Genomic DNA, 21,507 nt, shown 5'->3' on the forward strand with positions numbered 1-21,507 from the left:
CATCCGCACTACATCCACGCACATTTAAGCAACCCAGTTTTATAAAGTTTTTCTTCTTCTCTTTTTTAGTAATTGTATACAGGAGAAGGGGTTACTAGCCCATTGCTCCCGGCATTTTAGTCGCCTCATACGACACGCATGGCTTACGGAGGAAAGATTCTTTTCCACTTCCCCATGGACAATAGAAGAAATAAAAAAGAACAAGAGCTATTTAGAAAAAGGAGAAAAACCTAGATGTATGTATATATATATATGCATGTGCGTGTCTGTGAAGTGTGACCAAAGTGTAAGTAGGAGTAGCAAGATATCCCTGTTATCTTAGCGTGTTTATGAGACAGAAAAAGAAACCAGCAATCCTACCATCATGCAAAACAGTTACAGGTTTTTGTTTCACAGTCATCTGGCAGGACGGTAGTACTTCCCTGGGTGGTTGCTGTCTACCAACCTACTACCTAATAAAAATAATAAGTAATATAGTTAATAATAATAACAGTTAATAATAATTATTAATAATTTTTATATGATAATTATGATTAATAGTAATTAATATAATTATTAATAATAATGGTAAATGGGAGGAGCGAGGCTCTGCAGCTAGGCTCGGCTCCATTCATACACGTTTAATATCATCCATACCTTGTGCTACCTCTGCCCACACCAACTGCTCATTCATCCCCACCCCCCACCACATGGCCATGCCTTCACTGTACACCCAGCAACGACCCCCTTGCCCACAACCTCCATCCACACCACCTGCCCCTATAAATCCCCCATGGCCACATGCCTTCATCCATACCATGTCTAGCTCATTTCTGCCTCTCCCATCCATACCTCCTGCCTCTATAATTCTCCCACAGCCACACACCTTCACACACACCATTCCAACCAGCAGCCTCCATCCACACAAGTTCCCCATAGCCATATGCCTTTGCCCACACCATCCCAACCAACACCCTACCCCCACACAGTCCACCCATACCTGACCTTCCACCTTAATGTGCCATCCACATACCTAATCATTTAGTTACCCACCATGCTCTTTACCACCAACTGCACAATCACCCACCCAGTCACCCATCATTTAATCACCACCCACACCAGGCTACTGACAAGCACACTTTCACGCACACCACTCCCCCACAGCTTGAAGCCCACATGGCCCCACTCCCACAGCCCCACACCCACACTTTACCCATGTTTTCATGGTCCACACATCCTGACATGCCATCTGCACTCCTAGTCGTGTAGCCTCCAACCACCCTAATTACTGCCCACACTAACTGCAACTCATCCACTCAATCACCCCATCATCCACACTACTACCCACACTGAGCCACTGACACTGCCACCCACACAGTCACCATCACACCACTTCATTGCTTCCACCCTCCATCTTTACACCCTTCCAACAGCCAACATCATAGGTATGTATGTAAATGAAAAAGTACTTATATATAGGGTTTGCTATTATCTGCTGTAGTCCTTGGAATGTATCACCCACAGATATGAGATGACTACTGTGCTCATAAAGGGTTACAGTAATAAATAAAAATTGTATAGCATGATGCTTTCTGGAATAAATGTTGATTTGTTGAACAATTTGAATGAGCAGTACATATGCATGATTCTTGCCATATAGAAGAACCCCTGTATCTGCGAATTCAGCTTCTGTTTTTTCAGTTATCTGCGTTTTACTGTGGCCTGAAAATGACCCTTAATTTTGCTTGGTTAATAATGGCCTCCAAAGCACAAAAGTAGTACTGATGGCTGTTCTTCAAAGCCTAAGAGAAGCCTTGAAGTGCTTCCCATCAGTGAAAAAGTGATAATTATCAGCTTGATGTTACAAAAAAATTGTTTGTTGAGGTTGCTAAAACGTACATCAAGAATGAATCTTCCATTTGTGAAGTATTATAATGTACAATGTATTTTATTATTATTTAATGTTGGTAATGTCTTATTGTGTGTAATTTATCAATTAAACTTTATTACAGGCATGTATGTAAATGAAAAATGACTTATATATAGGGTTTGCTACTATCCACGGTAGGTCTTGGAACGTATCATCCGTGGATATGGGGGAGACTACTGTGTAAACTACTAAGTACAAATTTTCAGGAATAAATAAATAGAAATAAATGAGTTTGTGAAATAAAAATGGAGAATGCAATTAAAGATAGGGAAGTAGGATTAATTAAAATGGAAAGGATAGCAATACTTTGTAGGGTGTGTTACAGAATTACAGTTTTTAAGTTAAATTTAAGCACTTTAATATTGGTTAACATTCATTGTATTAATGTACAGTAATATATACAGTTGTTAAATTTGTATTGTTCATATCTCTTGCAGCATCGCGATATTGCGATACTTACATCGGCAGTTTAATGTTGCTGATCATTGGTATCCCAAAGACTCCAGAATCCAGGCACGAGTGGATGAATATCTTGAATGGCAGCATATTAATACTCGTGTGAATGGTTCGATGTTCTTTCAGCATAAGGTAAAACATGCTTAGTATATAGTAAATCCTCTATGTAAGAGAGTAATAGATGGGAATGTCTGGGTGTCCATTAAAATCAGAATGATAAAAACAGTAAGAATAAATTTCAGATAAACAAGGAGGCTTTAGAAAGGGTAGGGGATGTGTAGACTAAGTGTTTACATTGAAATATGCAAGTAAACAATATTTAGATTATGGTAAGTTAGTTTTCTTGCATTTTTGGATTCAGGGTGGATATGGGAGAAATGTGGCAGATGTTGCAAGTGAATGGAATAGTTAGTAAGTTACTGAAAGCAGTTTGAGAGTTTTTGAGAGTAGTGAGGCTCAGGTTAGGGTATGTAAGAGAGAGGGAGTTTATTTTCTAGTAAAAGTAGGCCTTAGACAGGGATGTGTAATGTCACCATGGTTGTTTAACATATTTATAGATGGGGTGTCAAAGAAGTGAATGCTAAGGTGTAGGGAAGAAATGTGGGATTGAAATATGCAGAATCTAATACAGAGTGGGAGTTAGTCACATTTGCTTTTTGCTGATGGCACTGTGGTTTTGGGAGATTCTGAAGAAAAGTTGCCAAGGTTGGTGGATGAATTTGGGAGGGTATATAAAAAATGAAAATTGAAAGTGAACAAGGAAGGAGTAAGATGATGAAGGTAACAAAATAATTTAGATAATGAAAGATTGGATATCAGAATAGAAGGAGGGAGTATGAAGGAAGTAAATGTGTTCAAATAGTTGGGAGTGAACTTGTCAGCAGATGGGTCTGTGAAAAACTAGGTAAACCATAGAATTGATGAGGGGAAAAAGGTGGGTGGTGCATTGAGACATTTGTGGAGACAAAGAACATCATTCATGGAGGCAAAAAGGGAAATGTATGAGAGTGTAGTGGTACCAACATGGGTTGTGAATGTTGCAGTGAGGAGGAGGCTGGTGGCAGTGGAGATGGCATGTCTGAGGGCAGTGTGTGGTGTAAATATTATGCAGAGAATTCATAATTTGGAGATTAAGAGGAGGTGTGGGGTTACTAAAAGTATTAACCAGAGGGCTGAGGAGAGGTTGTTGAGGTGGTTCAGACATTTAGAGAGGATGGAGCAAAATAAGATGACTAAAAGGGTGTATAAATCTATAGTGGGGGAAGGCAGAGTAGAGGTTACCCTAGGAAAGAGTGGGAGGGTGTAAAGGAGGTTTTGTATGCAAGGGGCTTGGACATCCAGCAGGCATGTGTGTGTGTGAGATAGGAGTGAGTAAAGGCAAGTGGTTTTTAAAACTTGACATGCTGTTGTTTCACCCACGCCAGGGATTGACGACAGACCCACACTGTGTCTGCTGAGGACACTTATCAACATGGCCATAAGCATGAGTTAAAGGTACAATTTACCTGCATAGTCGATTTTACCTATTCTTTGAAAAGTCCATAATATTGAGGTCCACTATGAGGGTTTACTGTAGTTTTTTTTTTTTTCAGCAAACTAGCCATATCCCACCAAGGCAGGGTGACCTAAAAAGAAAAATGAAATTTTCCCTTTTTAAATTTAGTAATTTATACAAGAGAAGGTTGTTACTAGCCCCTTGCTCCAAGCATTTTAGTTACCTCTTATGACATACATTGCTCATGGAGGAGGAATTGTGTTCTGCTTCCTCATGGAGATAAGAGGAAATAAACAAGAACAAGAACTAGAAAGGAAATGGAAGAAAACTCAGAGTGGTGTGTGTATATATGCTTGTCTATGCATGTGCACTGTGACCCAAGTGTAAGTAGAAGTAGCAAGACATACCTGAAACCATTCATGTTTTTTTTTTTCAACAAACTGGCCGTATCCCACCAAGGCAGGGTGGTCCAAAAAGAAAAACAAAAGTCTCTTTTTAAATTCAGTAATTTATACAGGAGAAGGGGTTACTAGCCCCTTGCTCCTGGCATTTTAGTCGCCTCTTACAATATGCATGGCTTACGGAAGAAAATAGAAGAAAACCCAGAGGGGTGTGTGTATATATGCTTGTACATGTATGTGTAGTGTGACCTAAGTGTAAGTAGAAGTAGCAAGACGTACCTGAAATCTTGCAATTTTTTTTTTTTCGCTCCAACAAACCGGCCGTATCCCACCAAGACAGGGTGGCCCAAAAAGAAAAATGAAAGTTTCTCTTTTTAAATTTAGTAATTTATACAAGAGAAGGGGTTACTAGCCCCTTGCCCCCGGCATTTTAGTCGCCTCTTACAACACGCATGGCTTACTGAGGAAGAATTCTGTTCCACTTCCCCATGGAGATAAGAGGAAATAAAGAAGAACAAGAACTAGAAAGAAAATAGCAGAAAACCCAGAGGGGTGTGTATATATATGCTTGTACATGTATGTGTAGTGTGACCTAAGTGTAAGTAGAAGCAGCAAGATGTACCTGAAATCTTGCATGTTTATGAGACAGAAAAAAAGCACCAGCAATCCTACCATCACGTACAACAATTACAGATTATCATTTTACACTCGTTTGGCAGGACGGTAGTACCTCTCTGGGAGGTTGCTGTCTACCAGCCTACTACCTAGAGGTTTACTATAGTTACATATTAAAAATTTCATTAATTGGATATTTGAGCCTTACTTAGTTTACTGTATTTTCCTTTCAGAATATAGTTTTACTGATTCATCATTTACACTACCAGAGTCATAATCTTGTATCTTGACTTGCCTCCCAGCTGGTCATATAGGTCACACTTCTAAAATTTAAATCATATAAACATTGTCATGAAAAAATGTTTGGCGATACAAGTTTGCATGGGAACAGTGAGAATTACAAAATTCCACTTCCTGATGAATAAGAGTTGTGTTGATCAGTTTTTAGCTATACATTGCCATTTATTTAGAAATACAAGAAAAGCTATATTTGTTGGATTGTTTGAAACTGTGATAGTCAAGACTATCACTCATAATTTACATAGTGCTATATTGTTTAAGCACTTAATGGGTGAGGGGCCTTAAATTAAGTAAATTTCCATCAGTTTTGCAGCATTGTTTTATAACTATAATAGTCATTTTTGTGCACTGTATATCTTCATTGTAATGCTTTAAAAGTGAATTTCTACAGTTTCTGCTACCAAAGATGTTTGGAAGAGAAGTTAACACAAGAAAGGTAGAGGAATACCAAAACAAATTGGAAACCACACTTCATCAGTTTGAGACAGTGTGGCTCAAGGATCGACCATTCATTGCTGGAGATCAGCTAACTATTGCTGACCTCCTTGCTGCTTGTGAATTGGAACAGCCTAGTAAGTCTAGCTCTTAGTTTCCCTCTATTACAGTACTATTTATTATATTTAACTTGTTATATTTATGAACTAATTTGTTTACCACACTGGCCAAGCTAGGGTGCTTCAGTAGGTAAACACATTTACCATCATTATTCAATAGCTCTCTTAATAGACATGCACACACCACAATTTAAATACCTCTCCAAACTACAAAGACCCCACCTGTCTTTCAGACTGCAGGCAATGCACTTTCCTCCTCCAGAGATAGTCTGTCTAATGACTAACTGATTTCTCTGAAAGGTTATCCAGTTTCAAGGATAACCAGTTAACTGGCTCAGGAGGGAATGATTAGCCAACTTTGGGGGTGGGAGGGTAGGACCAGTTAGCACTGGCTATGAGGGAGGGGAACTGGTTATCTGGCTCTTGGGGGATAGATCTGATGTCCTGTGGCCTAGTAGGCAATGCTCTCACTTCACACACTGAGTGCCCATGGTTCTATCCCTGGCAAGGGTGGAAACATTGGGCATGTTTCCTTACGTCTACTGTCCTGTTCACTTAAAAAGCAAGTAGGTACCTGGGTGTTAGTAGGCTGGTGTGGGTCACATCCTGGGGGATAAGATTTGAGGACCCCAGTGGAAATAAGATAATTTTTTATGATGCTCTGACTTTCTTGAGTTATCCTGGTTGGCTAACCCTCCAGGGTTAAAAATCCAAACAAAATCTTAGCTTGGGGGGATGGACCTGATACAGATATTAATTTTTTAAAAGGTCGAGTTCTCCAATTAGGTAAAGTCCTGTATAACTTAACAGCACATATATTAACTAAAGTGACCTGCAGTAATAGATTTGCCTTCATGATATTTGCCAAATCATTTTCAAAGTTTAAAATGAGAAATAGGTCGAAAAGTAAGAAATTAAATACTTGTGTATATTGTTCCATTAAAAAATAAATAAAGAACATTAAATTCATTACCCTGCTCACACTCCAACAGATCGTCAGGTCCCAAGTATCATTTGTCTCCATTCACTCCTATCTAACACGCTCACGCACGCTTGCTGGAAGTCCAAGCCCCTCGCCCACAAAACCTCCTTTACCCCCTCTCTCCAACCCTTTCGAGGACGACCCCTACCCCTCCTTCCTTCCCCTATAGATTTACATGCTTTCCATGTCATTCTACTTTGATCCATTCTCTCTAAATGACCAAACCACCTCAACAACCCCTCTTCTGCCCTCTGACTAATGCTTTTATTAACTCCACACCTCCTCCTAATTTCCACACTCCGAATTTTCTGCATAATATTTACACCACACATTGCCCTTAGACAGGACATCTCCACTGCCTCCAACCGTCTCCTCGCTGCTGCATTTACCACCCAAGCTTCACATCCATATAAGAGTGTTGGTACCACTATACTTTCATACATTCCCTTCTTTGCCTCCATAGATAGCGTTTTTTGACTCCACATATACCTCAACGCACCACTCACCTTTTTTCCCTCATCAATTCTATGATTAACCTCATCCTTCATAAATCCATCCGCCGACACGTCAACTCCCAAGTATCTGAAAACATTCACTTCTTCCATACTCCTCCTCCCCAATTTGATATCCAATTTTTCTTTATCTAAATCATTTGATACCCTCATCACCTTACTCTTTTCTATGTTCACTTTCAACTTTCTACCTTTACACACATTCCCAAACTCATCCACTAACCTTTGCAATTTTTCTTTAGAATCTCCCATAAGCACAGTATCATCAGCAAAAAGTAACTGTGTCAATTCCCATTTTGAATTTGATTCCCCATAATTTAATCCCACCCCTCTCCCGAACACCCTAGCATTTACTTCTTTTACAACCCCATCTATAAATATATTAAACAACCATGGTGACATTACACATCCCTGTCTAAGACCTACTTTTACCGGGAAGTATTCTCCCTCTCTTCTACACACCCTAACCTGAGCCTCACTATCCTCACAAAAACTCTTAACAGCATTTAGTAACTTACCACCTATTCCATATACTTGCAACATCTGCCACATTGCTCCTCTATCCACTCTATCATATGCCTTTTCTAAATCTATAAATGCAATAAAAACTTCCCTACCTTTATCTAAATACTGTTCACATATATGCTTCAATGTAAACACTTGATCTACACATCCCCTACTCACTCTGAAGCCTCCCTGCTCATCCGCAATCCTACATTCTGTCTTACCTCTAATTCTTTCAATTATAACCCTACCGTATACTTTTCCTGGTAAACTTATTCAGTAAACTTATTCCTCTATAATTTTTACAATCTCTTTTGTCCCCTTTCCCTTTATATAAAGGGATTATCCATGCTCTCCGCCAATCCCTAGGTACCTTTCCCTCTTTCATACATTTATTAAGCAAAAGTACCAACCACTCCAACACTATATCCCCCCCTGCTTTTAACATTTCTGTCATGATCCCAGCAGTTCTTTACCCCCTTTCATTCTACGTAATGCCTCACGTACCTCCACCACACTTACATTCTGCTCTTCTTCACTCCTAAGAGATGGTATACCTCCCTGGCCAGTGCATGAAATTACCGCCTCCCTTTCTTCCTCAACATTAAAAGTTCCTCAAAATATTCTCGCCATCTACCTAATACCTCCCTCTCCCCATCTACTAACTCCCCTACTTTGTTTTTAACTGACAAATCCATACTTTCCCTAGGCTTTCTTAACTTGTTTAACTCACTCCAAAATTTTTTCTTATTTTCATTAAAATTTCTTGACAGTGCCTCTCCCACTCTATCATCTGCTCTCCTTTTGCACTCTCTCACCACTCTCTTCACCTTTCTTTTACTCTCCATATACTCTGCTCTTCTTATAATACTTCTGCTTTGTAAAAACCTCTCATAAGCTACCTTTTTCTCTTTTATCACACCCTTTACTTCATCATTCCACCAATCACTCCTTTTTCCTCCTGCCCCCACCCTCCTATAACTACAAGCTTCTGCCCCACATTCTAATACTGCATTTTTAAAACTATTCCAACCCTCTTCAACCCTCCCCCACTACTCATCTTTGCACTAGCCCACCTTTCTGCCAATAGTCGCTTATATCTCACCCGAACTTCCTCCTCCCGTAGTTTATACACTTTCACCTCCCTCTTACTTGTTGTTGCCACCTTCCTCTTTTCCCATCTACCTCTTACTCTAACTGTAGCTACAACTAAATAATGATCCGATATATCAGTTGCCCCTGACGATCTGTTGGAGTGTGAGCAGGGTAATATTTAGTGAAGGGATTCAGGGAAACCGGTTATTTTCATATAGTCGGACTTGAGTCCTGGAAATGGGAAGTACAATGCCTGCACTTTAAAGGAGGGGTTTGGGATATTGGCAGTTTGGAGGGATATGTTGTGTATCTTTATACGTATATGCTTCTAAACTGTTGTATTCTGAGCACCTCTGCAAAAACAGTGATAATGTGTGAGTGTGGTGAAAGTGTTGAATGATGATGAAAGTATTTTCTTTTTGGGGATTTTCTTTCTTTTTTGGGTCACCCTGCCTCGGTGGGAGACGGCCGACTTGTTGAAAAAAAAAAAAAATCTAAATTCATTACACAAGTTTGATAGGATGAAAGTACAGTTGACCCTTGAACAACATGGGTTTGAACTGTGCGGGTCCACTTATATACAGAAAAAATTATGAAAAAGTTAGGTATGTCATGAATGCATTAAATATATGTAGATACTAGTCTATTTTATCATTCACCCCAATAAAATATACACAGATCTGTTATGTAAAGTTAAAATTTATCAAAATTACACACACAAACAATTACAAATCATGTTCCATTCACAGTCAAGTGTAAATAATGGTAAAGATGCAATAATTTATAATAATAATAGTAAAATAGTTATTATTATTATTATTATTATTATTATTATTATTATTATAATCATAACTAAGCTCTAAACCTACAAAGGTCAATAATATCATACATGTTCCATTCTCAGTTGAGAGAAATGTAAACATGCATAAAGATGCAATATTACATCATAAATAAATATGAATTTCATTTTCACATGTTTTATATCATATAAGACAGTATTGATGTAAGTACTGACAGACGATTCATTTGGTAAACAGACGACATAAACTAACGGTATTGATAAATACAGTACTACAGTACTGTAAATGTACTTTATCTTCCTTAAGATTTTCTTCATAACATATCTTTTCTCTAGCTTAATTTATTGTAAGAATACAATATATAATACATATAACATACAAAATTTGTGTTAATTGACTGTTTGTTATTGGTAAGGCTTCTGGTCAGCAGTAGGCCATTAGTAGTTAAGTTTTTGAGGAGTCGGACATTATATGCATATTTTTGGCTGTGCAGGGAGTTGATACCCTTAATCCCAGTGTTGTTCAAGGGTCAGTTGTACTGTATAGGAGTTGAGAAATGGGATGATTTGACTGTTTCCCAAGATATTTGTATGAACTGGAGTTCTACAGACACTCCTTTGGATTGTCATCTCGGCTATTTCATCTGCAATCAACATTCTGTGATAGAGGGATTTTGAAGGTAGAACATATAAAATGATGAAAAAGATACATGTGTAAGACTTGGGTAACTTTAGGGTGAAGATGATTTACTAGCCAGTGGCTTTATAAATCCAGTATAGAGAATACTGGAGATGATATAAGACATGAAGTAGTTGATAAATCCACTGGTTGGCAAAACTTCTCCACAATAAAGACAAATGTGTTACTCATGTCTTACCTACTTCTTGGTTCTGTAAAGCATTAATATATTATAAAATGATCTTAGATCAGCTGAATCTATAGAGAATAGGCAATATTGTTTGAACCATGCCTATGCTCCATAGCAGATAAAGAAACTGAATGTGATTAGTGAATTAGTTATCTGATGGCAGTGTATTTCTTGTATAGTAGGAATTGGGTGATAAAATTATATATATATGTTATTCAACAAAATCCTGTCTTCATTGTGTAAACGTGAGTGACTTTTCCAGGTATGGCTGACTATGATGTTCGTGAAGGGAGACCGTTACTTACTGCATGGTTCAACCGTGTAAAAGAAGCCCTGCAGCCTGAATATGATGAAGCTCATAATGTAGTTTATATTATTCGAAATAAAAGTGGAGGTAAAGTTTCAGGAGCTAAACTTTAAAATGCTGTTCCTCCTTTCATGTGGGAAGTAATAACAGAATTGGTATCAAGAAAAGCTCATGTTGTGCTTAGAGATCCCATGATAACTGAATTGCAAGTGCTTCCTGAGCAAAGTGGCAGATTGTAGGCTCTTGTTAATGTTGTTTTAAAACGGGTGAATTCTGTATGGTGCCTTAGTAAACGCAGTAGTAGTAATAGTAGTAGTTGTGACGTTTATGTAGCATTTTTACCCTGTAGGTCACTCAGCATACACAGGCATCAAAAAGTAATCACAGTAAAGCAGCTGTAACACCAAGGAAAGGTACATTTCAAAAGAAAAGGGTTTCCCTACTTAAGATGAACGTTGGTGGTTAATCCAAATTTTGTAACATGGCTAAATTTACCAATGTTTATCTGCTGTATAATGTATAGAAATAACCTTGAGTACAAAATTTGATTTGAATAGTAATTCAAATAGTCATTTTTTTAAATTTGCATAGTTATTGAAAATATTTCTTAATAAAAGTCTGTATATTTAAACATAAAACAAACAATTTTTAATGTGCATAATTCTTAAAAAATTTTTCTTTATGATCATCCTTCAGAGTACAGACACATGGTGTCTGTACTCTGAAGGATGAGCAGGGATGGTGCAGTTCCTAGGGTTATACATGTTAAGCCTGTACACTTCTGGCAAGACAGCTAATGGATGAGTGATAGTGAATGTGTTTCTTTGTTTGGTCATCATATTTTGGTTGGATGCAGTTAGTGTAGTAAAGAAAACATATTGTACAGTCTTATTTACGAATATTACTTTTATTAGATGTTGACCACGTGTCTCAGGTATAACTTGGGGGTAAGAAAATATACCTGTAAATGCATTTTCTCACTTGCCATAGACAAATAGTTTTTACATGAGCAGTACAATACTGTATATCATTCATCTGTTCATAGATGTGTTTGCAGAAATTAATAACCTTAAATGACTATCACATTCTTTATATTTTAGTTTTTTCTTGAAATTAACTGATGGACTTCCCACTTAAATGTCAGTAGGTAATATACTATGGAGAAAACATGGAATTTGCCATCAGTTTGCCTTTTTTTCTTTATAGGTTGTAGTTTTAAAATATTCTTTTGTTTAACATACATTCTAACAGTATATTTTCTGTATAGGTGAATAAATACACTTAGCCATTTTACTATATTGTGAAGCATGCTAATATTGGCAGATGTACACAGCACAACTCATATATATATATATCTAAAACATATAAATATTTTTTTGGGGTTATAGCATGATTGTAATTGCTTACATAAAGTTGAATTAATAGAATTTTACCAGAGTTCTGTTGCATATAATAAATAAATAAAAAATGTAATGTTGTCTTATTGTTAAACCAATATAGTACTATGCAGTAAATTTATTCAGATCTCGGCACAAAAGCTTCCACAAATAAGAAGAGGGTTTGTTAAATGCACCCATGATTTTGAGGAGAGATGTACTGGACTCTTATTTTAATTTTGATAGATTTTTTCCATGGTCTACATAACCTCCATGCCACTCCTTGGGAGACTACTCTCTCCCGCCTTCGCATTGGCCACACTCATCTTACTCGTGGGTATCTCATGGAGAGGCACCCTGTTCCTCTCTCTGAGCAGTGTCAAGTTCCAGTATTGATTAGCCACATTCTGTTAGACTGCCCTCTCTATCAATGAGCACATAGAATTTACCTCCGTCGTCGTCTCCGCACTACTACTCTCTCTTTACCTTCCCTTCTTGCTGATGGACCCTCCTTTAATCCTGACTCTTCCATTGACTTCTTGACAACGACTGATTTACTCCACAAACTCTGATGATGATACCTTTCACACTCCCCTCAACCCTTTCTACTTCAATCTCTTGCTGCCCTCTACCCTTTCACCATCCACTCCCCCGCTGTTCTCCGTAACCTATTATTCATCCATCTCCCTTTTGCTGATACCCTCGTTTTCTTCCTGCCCTGCAGCGCTGTATAGCCCTTGTGGTTTAGCGCTTCTTTTTGATTACAGTGGACCCCCGCATAGCGAACGCCTTGCATAGCGAACATTCCGCATAGCGAACGCTTTGATCGCTAAAATTTTGCCCCGCATAGTAGACAAAAACCCGCTCAGCGAACTTCGTCCGAGACGCGTCCAATGTGCGGCCTCAGCCAGCCTCACATGTGCCGCCTGTCCCATTGTTTACCAGCTAGCCTCCGCGGTAACATTCAAGCATACACTCGGAATATTTCGTATTATTACAGTGTTTTCGGTTCTGTTTGTTGAAAATAAGTGACCATGGGCCCCAAGAAAGCTTCTAGTGCCAACCCTGTGGTAAAAAGGGTGAGAATTAGTATGGAAATTAAGAAAGATTTTGAAGGGTTTGGGGCTAACCCTGAGAAGCCTATGCCAGTTGTGGAATCCATTGTGCCTACTTCAAAAATTAAGGAAATGTGTGCACAGTGGGTTGAACTGCAAACCTTTATGGATGAAAATCACCCTGACACAGCTGTTGCAAGGCGTGCTGGTGACTATTTCAATGACAATGTTATGGCCCATTTTAGACAAATCGTAAAGGAACGGGAGGTACAGAGCTCTATGGACAGAAAGAAGTCCAGTGACTCTGAAGCTGGTCCTAGTGGCATTAAAAGAAGAAGGGAAGTAACCCCGGAAAAGGACTTGCCTCCTCAAGTGTTAATGGAAGGGGATTCCCCTTCTAAACACTAACACTCTCTCTCCCCTCCTCCCATCCCATCAATCATCACCAGATCTTCAATAAAAGTAAGTGTCATGTAATTGTGCATGCCTTTTTCAGTTTGTGTGTACTAAAATTAACATTTTTTTGTGGTAAAAAATTTTTTTTTTCATACTTTTGGGTGTCTTGCACGGATTAATTTTATTTCCATTATTTCTTATGGGGAAAATTAATTCGCATAGCGAACATTTCGCATAACGACCAGCCCTCTTGCACGGATTAAGTTCGCTATGCGGGGGTCCACTGTATAATAATAATAATCCATGCCACTCCCATAGCTATGTGGTGCAGTAATGCAGATGGTATGTACATACCATATATATTCAGTAGTGAGGAAGCTGATATACATGTGACAGGTCAGGAACCAGTATTTCCCAGCCAATCTTGAAGTTAAAAGAAAGGCCAGGAGCAGTCTCTACTTCCACAACTTGAGTACAGTATTCATAGTTCATTTTCTACTTTTTTCTGTCAGTCTGGCTCCAGTAGATTATGGCAATGTGTAGATTGGGGACCTTCCCTGGAGTATTTTCCATGTGCTATATGTATCTTGGCTGGTATCTGTTTCCAGTTCCACACTACATTTCAAGTGCACTGAGGCATTCCCAGTAATTTACATGTTATATTGATTCTATGTGGGCTCATTGGGCCCTGGCACCATATGCTTCTGTCCTTTCTGTAGTCCAAAAGACTAAGGAGTGGTTAGCTCAACTCTATGCATGGCACAAAGATGTTGGGTTTCTGTTAGTGCCCAAGTCATGTTGGTGTTACGTGAATGAATGGGCAGATGCCAAGGCAGAGGCTGCTGTAGCAAGCCCACTTTATAGATTTGCCTTACAGTGACTTCATGGGCCATATTCACAGATATATTACTGGTAAAGTAGTGGGTTTGGTGGGCCCTGCACAACAAGTTACACAGAATGTGGGTGCTGTATTTAGCTGTCTTCTGGAATCATCACTTCGAGATCAGTCTGTTGACTGAGGATTGAGTGCACATGGCTCACCCATACCCACCTGTAAGCAGGTGATTGTGCTCCTGCCTTCTGTGCAGCTTGTGGTGTGCATCTGACTTTGAAACAGTTTTAGACTGTTTTCATACAGCCTAGTCCTTTCTGCCTTTGTCAAGATTTTTATAATTACTAGGATGCCTTTAGGAATCTTGGGTAACTTTTAGGGGATGTCTTTTGACAATAATTTAGTGAGTTTTTAACTGATGCTGGTTATTTTAACTTGGAATGATAGTATTTATTTGTGTTGTGTTTTATTCAAGTTCATAGTTTTTATTGTTTGTTAATTTTATCTTTATTGTGTGTGTTGTATATAATATTTTATTGCTAAGAGCACTGAGTGATGTACACTACTACTACATCTGTGTAGGCACTTAATCAGATACTTCTCCTTCCTTAAAAAGATCTGTGAGCACAGAAATTATTGCAGATACGAGAATGAAAACAAGCACTTTGAGGTGTACTGTCACTAACATGGCTTGACTTGTTTTGAAAAACCTCAGTTCCATCTCATGCCTAGCCCTTGAGGCAAATATTGTTGATACAGTAATAGAAAAGTTTTAATTAAGAGATAAATGAGGCAAGGTAACTTAGGAAGTAAATAGACTTGGCAGTTAAGAGCAAAGTAGGGGGATGTTGTGCAAGTAGATAGAAGTATCAGAGATGGAGAGAGACTTGTTAAGCTGTTAAATGTAGATGGTGATATGAAGGTGGATATAAGATTTCTTAAGAAGGAAGTGGGGTTGGTGAGTCATTGCTGTATGACCCTTGTAGGTTTAGCACTTAATTTTGATTACAATAATAATAGTTAAGCAAGTTGAAGTAGGAAAGCAGTTGGCTTAATGGCCATGACTATTCCTATGTATGGGGCATACATTATCTATATGGCAGGCATATACTCTAGTGCATGTGAAATATCTAGCAATCACCATGTACATCTAATGAATTGGAGTGAGGTCAGACATATCCACAAAAGAGAGGATTTAGAGTTGTCATTGCCTTGAATCAGTAGTTATCCATTTGAGTCCCTCAAGGAAGGTTCCTTGATGTTGATGAGCGGCTCTTGCTTTAGGGAATTGGATCTGTGCTCCAGTTCCCTGAGTTAAGCCTGAATACCTAACAAATTCCCCACAGGTGCTGCATAATCCTACGGGTTTACCGCTCCCCCTTGATTATAATAATAATAATATCCATTTGAGCAATACAGTTGTGCAGAACACTAGGAGTTTTAATGCTTGAAAACTTTTCATTAACTTTATCTTGGGTGGCCAAGAGACAGGTGTCAAGTGAAACTATTATACTCCACAAGACACTTATTTTACAATTGTCCTCCTGTACTATTTTCACCCATTGTATCCATGCTGTATAGCACTGAAAATTCTCCTGTTGAGCAAAACATATCCTAATGAAAGCTTCCTAACAGTTGCACAATGTCTAGTCTATACACACATGGTATTATGTGCTCATGAAATTATAATGACACGATTGCAAACAAACCATACCATGGGCGGGGTTAGAACCCGCAATCAGAGAGTTTTATGACTGATCGCGGGTTCTAACCCCGCCCATGGTATGGTTTGTTTATGGTATTATGTACTCTGTGTGATGCATGTTAAAAGTTATCAAGGAAAAGAGCAAGGTGATGATTATAAAGTCTAGGTAATGCATTATGGTGAGGAAGGAGTATGGAGGAAGTTATTTTATTCAGATAGTTGGGAGTGAATGTGTCAGCAGATAGATCTATAAAAGATAAGGGAAAGTAACTGAGATGCTGAGAAATTTGGAAAAACAATGAAGTTTGCCACCGGATGTAAAATGGGGCAATATGTCAGTGTATACATGTGCCAACCCGTGTGTGGGTGTGAGGCATGGTCTTTTGAATGTTGCAGCAAGGAGGCAGCTGAGGTGGAAATGTAGCAGATTGTGTGGTATGGATATTATGCAGAAAATGAAAACTGAAAAATTCCTCACATACTAAAGATTAATCCATGGACACTAGGTAATCTACTTACACTACTGTGTAATCCCTACACATCAAGTAATTTGTGAACATGAGTAATTCATGTACACTAGGTAATGTGTACACTATATAACCCATGTATACCATTGGGTAACGTGTGTTCACTACTAAGTAATTCATAAACAACATTGGGTAATCCGTGTACACCGCTTTGTAATTCTTGTACAGTGGACCCCCGGTTAACGATATTTTTTCACTCCAGAAGTATATTCAGGTGCCAGTACTGACCGAATTTGTTCCCATAAGAAATATTGTGAAGTAGATTAGTCCATTTCAGACCCCCAAACATACACGTACAAACGCACTTACATAAATACACTTACATAATTGGTCGCATTCGGAGGTAATCGTTATGCGGGGGTCCACTGTACACTGCAAGGTAATAAGTGCATACCACTAGGTGCACCATAGTAATCAGTGAACACAGGGTAAGCAGTGTACACGGCAATTTGTGTGTATCGTTATGATAGGAACGTTAAGGAGATAAAACATATGAGCTATTCGACCAATGAAATAGTATAGATATTTAGTCTGAAGAAATCAGTTTCCTCTAGCTTCATCCTAGCCTAGGAAAATAGTTCACCATATATTGGATTTAGCATTTCTGGTCTTGGTACTTGCTAAGAGCGCTCATGATGACAGATTACCATTTACACTGATTACCCTGTGTATGCTGATTACCATGGTGTTCACAGGGTAGTCAGCATATAGGACAATCAGTGGGCGTCATTGTAATAAGGAGTTAGAGAAGGCATGTATTTACGATATTTATTCTAAACATCTTAACCCCTTCAAGAGGAAGAGAGGTGTCTTGATACTGGTGAAGGGCAATTTATCAAAAAGAAATTGAAGCTACCCTACCCTTGGATCAGATCTAGGAAAATAGGAGGGGTGATTTCTTTCATTTTCCCAGGCTCTGCGTGAGTTACTGGCTTAGCGTTTCCCCATGAATATAATATACATTGGGGCGGATGGATAAGCAGTTACCTGGACACTCGACTAATGCAGTAATTACTGCCATTAGTCAAGTGTGTCCCATTAACTGCTTATCCATCTACCCCAATGTATATTATAGTTAAGAGACTCTGGATACCAGTGACTCACTTCATGTTCTACATTTTTTCCAAATAAATGGAATTAAACGTGCTTGACAGTACTCACCTAACGGTGGTTGCAGGGGTCGAGATTCAGCTCCTGGCCCCGCCTCTTCACCGACCACTACTAGGTCCCCTTTCCCCCTGCTCCATGAGCTTTATCATACCTCGTCTTAAAATTATGTATAGTTCCTGCCTCCACTACATCGCTTGCCAGACTATTCCACTTCCTAACTACTCTATGACTGAAGAAATACTTCCTAACATCCCTTTGACTCATCTGAGTCTTCAGCTTCCAATTGTGACCCCTTGTTTCTATGTCCCATCTCTGGAACATCCTGTCTCTGTCCACCTTGTCTATTCCACGCAGTATTTTGTATGTCGTTATCATGTCTCCCCTGACCCTCCTGTCCTCCAGTGTTGTCAGACCGATTTCCCTTAACCTTTCTTCATAGGACATTCCCCTTAGCTCTGGAACTAGCCTTGTTGCAAACCTTTGCACTTTCTTTAATTTCTTGACGTGTTTGACCAGGTGTGGGTTCCAAACTGGTGCTGTGTACTCCAGTATGGGCCTGACGTACACAGTGTATAAAGTCTTGAACGATTCCTTACTGAGGTACCGGAACGCTATTCTCAGGTTTGCCAAGCGCCCATATGCTGCAGCAGTTATCTGGTTAATGTGTGCTTCTGGCGATGTACTCAGTATTATACTCACTCCTAGGTCTTTCTCCTTGAGTGAGGTTTGCAGCCTTTGGCCACCTAGCCTATACTCTGTCTGCAGTCTTCTTTGCCCTCCTCCGATCTTCATGACTTTGCATTTGGCGGGGTTAAATTCTAGGAGCCAGTTTCTGGACCACACATCCAGCCTGTCCATGTCTCTGTAGACCTGTCTGGTCTGTGTCTGATTTAATTCTCCTCATTAACTTCACATCATCTGCAGACAGGGACACTTCTGAGTCTATCCCTTCCGTCACGTCGATCACATATACCAAGAATAGCACTGGTCCCAGGACTGACCCCTGTGGGACCCTGGTCGTCACTGGTGCCCACTGTGATACCTCATCGCGGACCATGACTCGCTGTTGCCTTCCTGTTAGGTATTCTCTGATCCATTGCAGTGCCCTTCCTGTTATACATGCCTGTTCCTCTAGCTTCTGTACTAATCTCTTGTGAGGAACTGTGTCGAAGGCCTTCTTGCAGTCCAAGAAAATGCAATCAACCCACCCTTCCCTCTCATTTCTTACTTCAGTTACCTTGTCGTAAAACTCTAGTAGGTTTGTGACACAGGATTTGCCTTCCATGAATCCGTGCTGGCTGTCGTTTATAATCTTGTTCCGCTCCAGGAGCTCCACCATTCTCCTCCTGATAATCTTTTCCAAGACTTTGCACTATACACGTCAGTGACACTGGTCTATAATTTAGTGCTTCATTTCTGTCTCCCTTCTTAAAGATGGGGACTACATTTGCCTTCTTCCATACTTCAGGTAGTTGCCCAGTTTCAAGGGAAGTGTTGAAGATTTTGGTTAGTGGCACACGTAGTGTCCCTGCTCCCTCTCTAAGGCCCCACAGAGAGATGTCCGGTCCCACCGCCTTTGAGGTATAAAGGTCACTTAGGAGCTTCTCCACCTCCTCCTCAGTTGTGTGTAATTCATCCAACACGTGTTGGTATATCCCTTGTTGCTGTACGCCACTGTTTTGTCTTCCTGTTGTCCCTTCAGCCTCCACTGTAAATACTTCCTGAAATCTCATGTTGAGCTCCTCACATATCTCCTGGTCGTTTCTTGTGAGCTCCCCACCTTCTTTCCTCAGCCTGATTACCTGGTCCTTGACTGTTGTCTTCCTCCTGATGTGGCTGTAGAGTAGTTTCGGGTCAGACTTGACTTTCGATGCTATGTCATTTTCATACTGCCGCTGCACCTCCCTTCTTATCTGTGCATACTCATTTCTGGCTCATCAACTAATCTCTTTATTCTCCTGAGTCCTTTGCCTTCTGTACTTTTTCCATTCTCTAGAGCACTTAGTTTTTGCCTCCCTGCACCTTCAGGTAAACCAAGGGCTCATTCTGTCCTTCCCATTATTTCTGTTACCCTTGGTAACAAACCTTTCCTCTGCCTCCTTGCATTTTGTTGTTACAAAGTCCATCATTTCGTTTACTGATTTTCCTACCAAGTCCTGTTCCCACTGAACCTCCTGCACGAAGGTCCTCATTCCTTTGTAGTCCCCCCTTTTATAGTTTAGCTTTTCCCTTTCTACTCCTGTTACCCTCTCCATTTTTAGCTCCACGCTGTATTCAAAGCTCATAGGTACGTGGTCACTAGCTCCAAGGTGGGGCCTTTCATATGTGATGTGCTCAATGTCTGAGCTACTCAGGGTGAACACAAGGTCCAGTCTTGCTGGTTCATCCTCCCCTCTCTCTCTGGTAGTATCCCTAACATGTTGGTGCATGAGATTTGCCAGCACCACATCCATCATCTTGGCTCTTCATGTTCTGGGACCCCCATGTGGCTTCAGGTTTTCCCAGTCAATCTCCCTGTGATTGAAGTCGCCCATGACCAGTAACTTCGCTCTTCTTGAGTGGGCCCTTCTTGCCACTTCAGCTAGAGTGTCCACCATTGCTCTGTTGCATTCATCATATTCCTCTCTTGGTCTCCTGCAGTTCTGTGGTGGGTTATACATAACTGCAATGACTACCTTGTGTTCCCCTGACTGAACTGTACCTACTATGTAATCCCTTTCTCCAATCTCGTCCATACTGTCCATTTCTTGATAACCCCACCGGTTTTTTATTAGTAGTGCAACCCCTCCTCCCCCCCTGCTCCTTCTATCCTTCCTCAGGATCTGATATCCGGGTGGGAAGATTGCATCTGTTATTATCCCAGTGAGTTTCGTTTCTGTAACCGCTACGATGTCTGGGGACAACTCCTTGATTCTTTCGTGCCACTCCTCACATTTATTCGTTATTCCATCTGCGTTCGTGTATCAAACCTTCAACTTCTTTTCAATAACTGTGGTCTGGGGAGAGAGGTGGGTTGGGGGAGCAGGGGCCTATAGGGGGTTGGTGTGGGGGTGGGGTCTGTGGTGTGGGGTGTGGGGGCAGAGGGTCTATGGGGGGTTTCAGTGGGGGTGGTAGTGAGGGGGATGGGGGAAGAGTGCCTATGGGGGTTACAATGGGGGAGGGGGTTGTGGTGAGGGGGATGGGGATAGAGGGTACAGTGTGTGAGTTGCTGTGGGTTACTGTGAGGGTGGGGACTGTAGGACTGTCTGTGCTGTATCGAGTGGTAGTTCCACAGGATTTTATTTGGATTATTAACCCGGAGGATTAGTAACTCAGGATAACATAAATCCACTGCATGTTTTTTTTTTTTTTTCATTGGGATCTTTTGAGATCCGCTGCATAAGGTCGCTGCCATTACAACCCAACTTAGACAATTACCTTACAAACAAGCGAGAGAGCACACACGTGGTCTGTCTGGATTTGGGTTACAAATTATTAGTATTCACCTCTCACGCAGGCGCGGATATAAGGGGGGGGCCCAGGGGGCCCGGGCCCCCCCCCTTTGGCCCTCTTTGGGCTTTGGCCCAGTGTCGTAGCTGGGTTTTCATTTTGGGGCGAGGGGAAGGAGGGGCCAATCCTTTACATGGCGGGGGCATGCTACTGACCCTGCCAGTCTCAAATGCAGAAGCCGAACGATCGTTCTCAGCCCTGAAACGCCTGAAGACATAC

General features: G+C 40.3%; 1 protein-coding gene across 2 annotated transcripts in view; it reads left to right on the forward strand.

Annotated features, from left to right (window-relative positions):
- The window catches only part of LOC128694263 (glutathione S-transferase theta-1), a 31,806-nt gene extending 19,535 nt beyond the window's left edge, over window positions 1-12,271 (forward strand). For both annotated transcript variants that reach the window (XM_053784301.2, XM_053784302.2), the window contains exons 3-5: window positions 2,347-2,497; window positions 5,568-5,748; window positions 10,754-12,271. In XM_053784301.2, coding sequence (XP_053640276.1) covers window positions 2,347-2,497; window positions 5,568-5,748; window positions 10,754-10,911 — 490 coding nt within the window. In that variant the 3' untranslated portion in view covers window positions 10,912-12,271. The remainder of the gene's footprint in view (window positions 1-2,346; window positions 2,498-5,567; window positions 5,749-10,753) is intronic.
- The last annotated feature ends 9,236 nt before the right edge of the window (window positions 12,272-21,507 follow it).

The sequence above is a fragment of the Cherax quadricarinatus genome, chromosome 43 (assembly GCF_038502225.1).
Source record: "Cherax quadricarinatus isolate ZL_2023a chromosome 43, ASM3850222v1, whole genome shotgun sequence".
NCBI classification, from domain to species: domain Eukaryota; kingdom Metazoa; phylum Arthropoda; class Malacostraca; order Decapoda; family Parastacidae; genus Cherax; species Cherax quadricarinatus.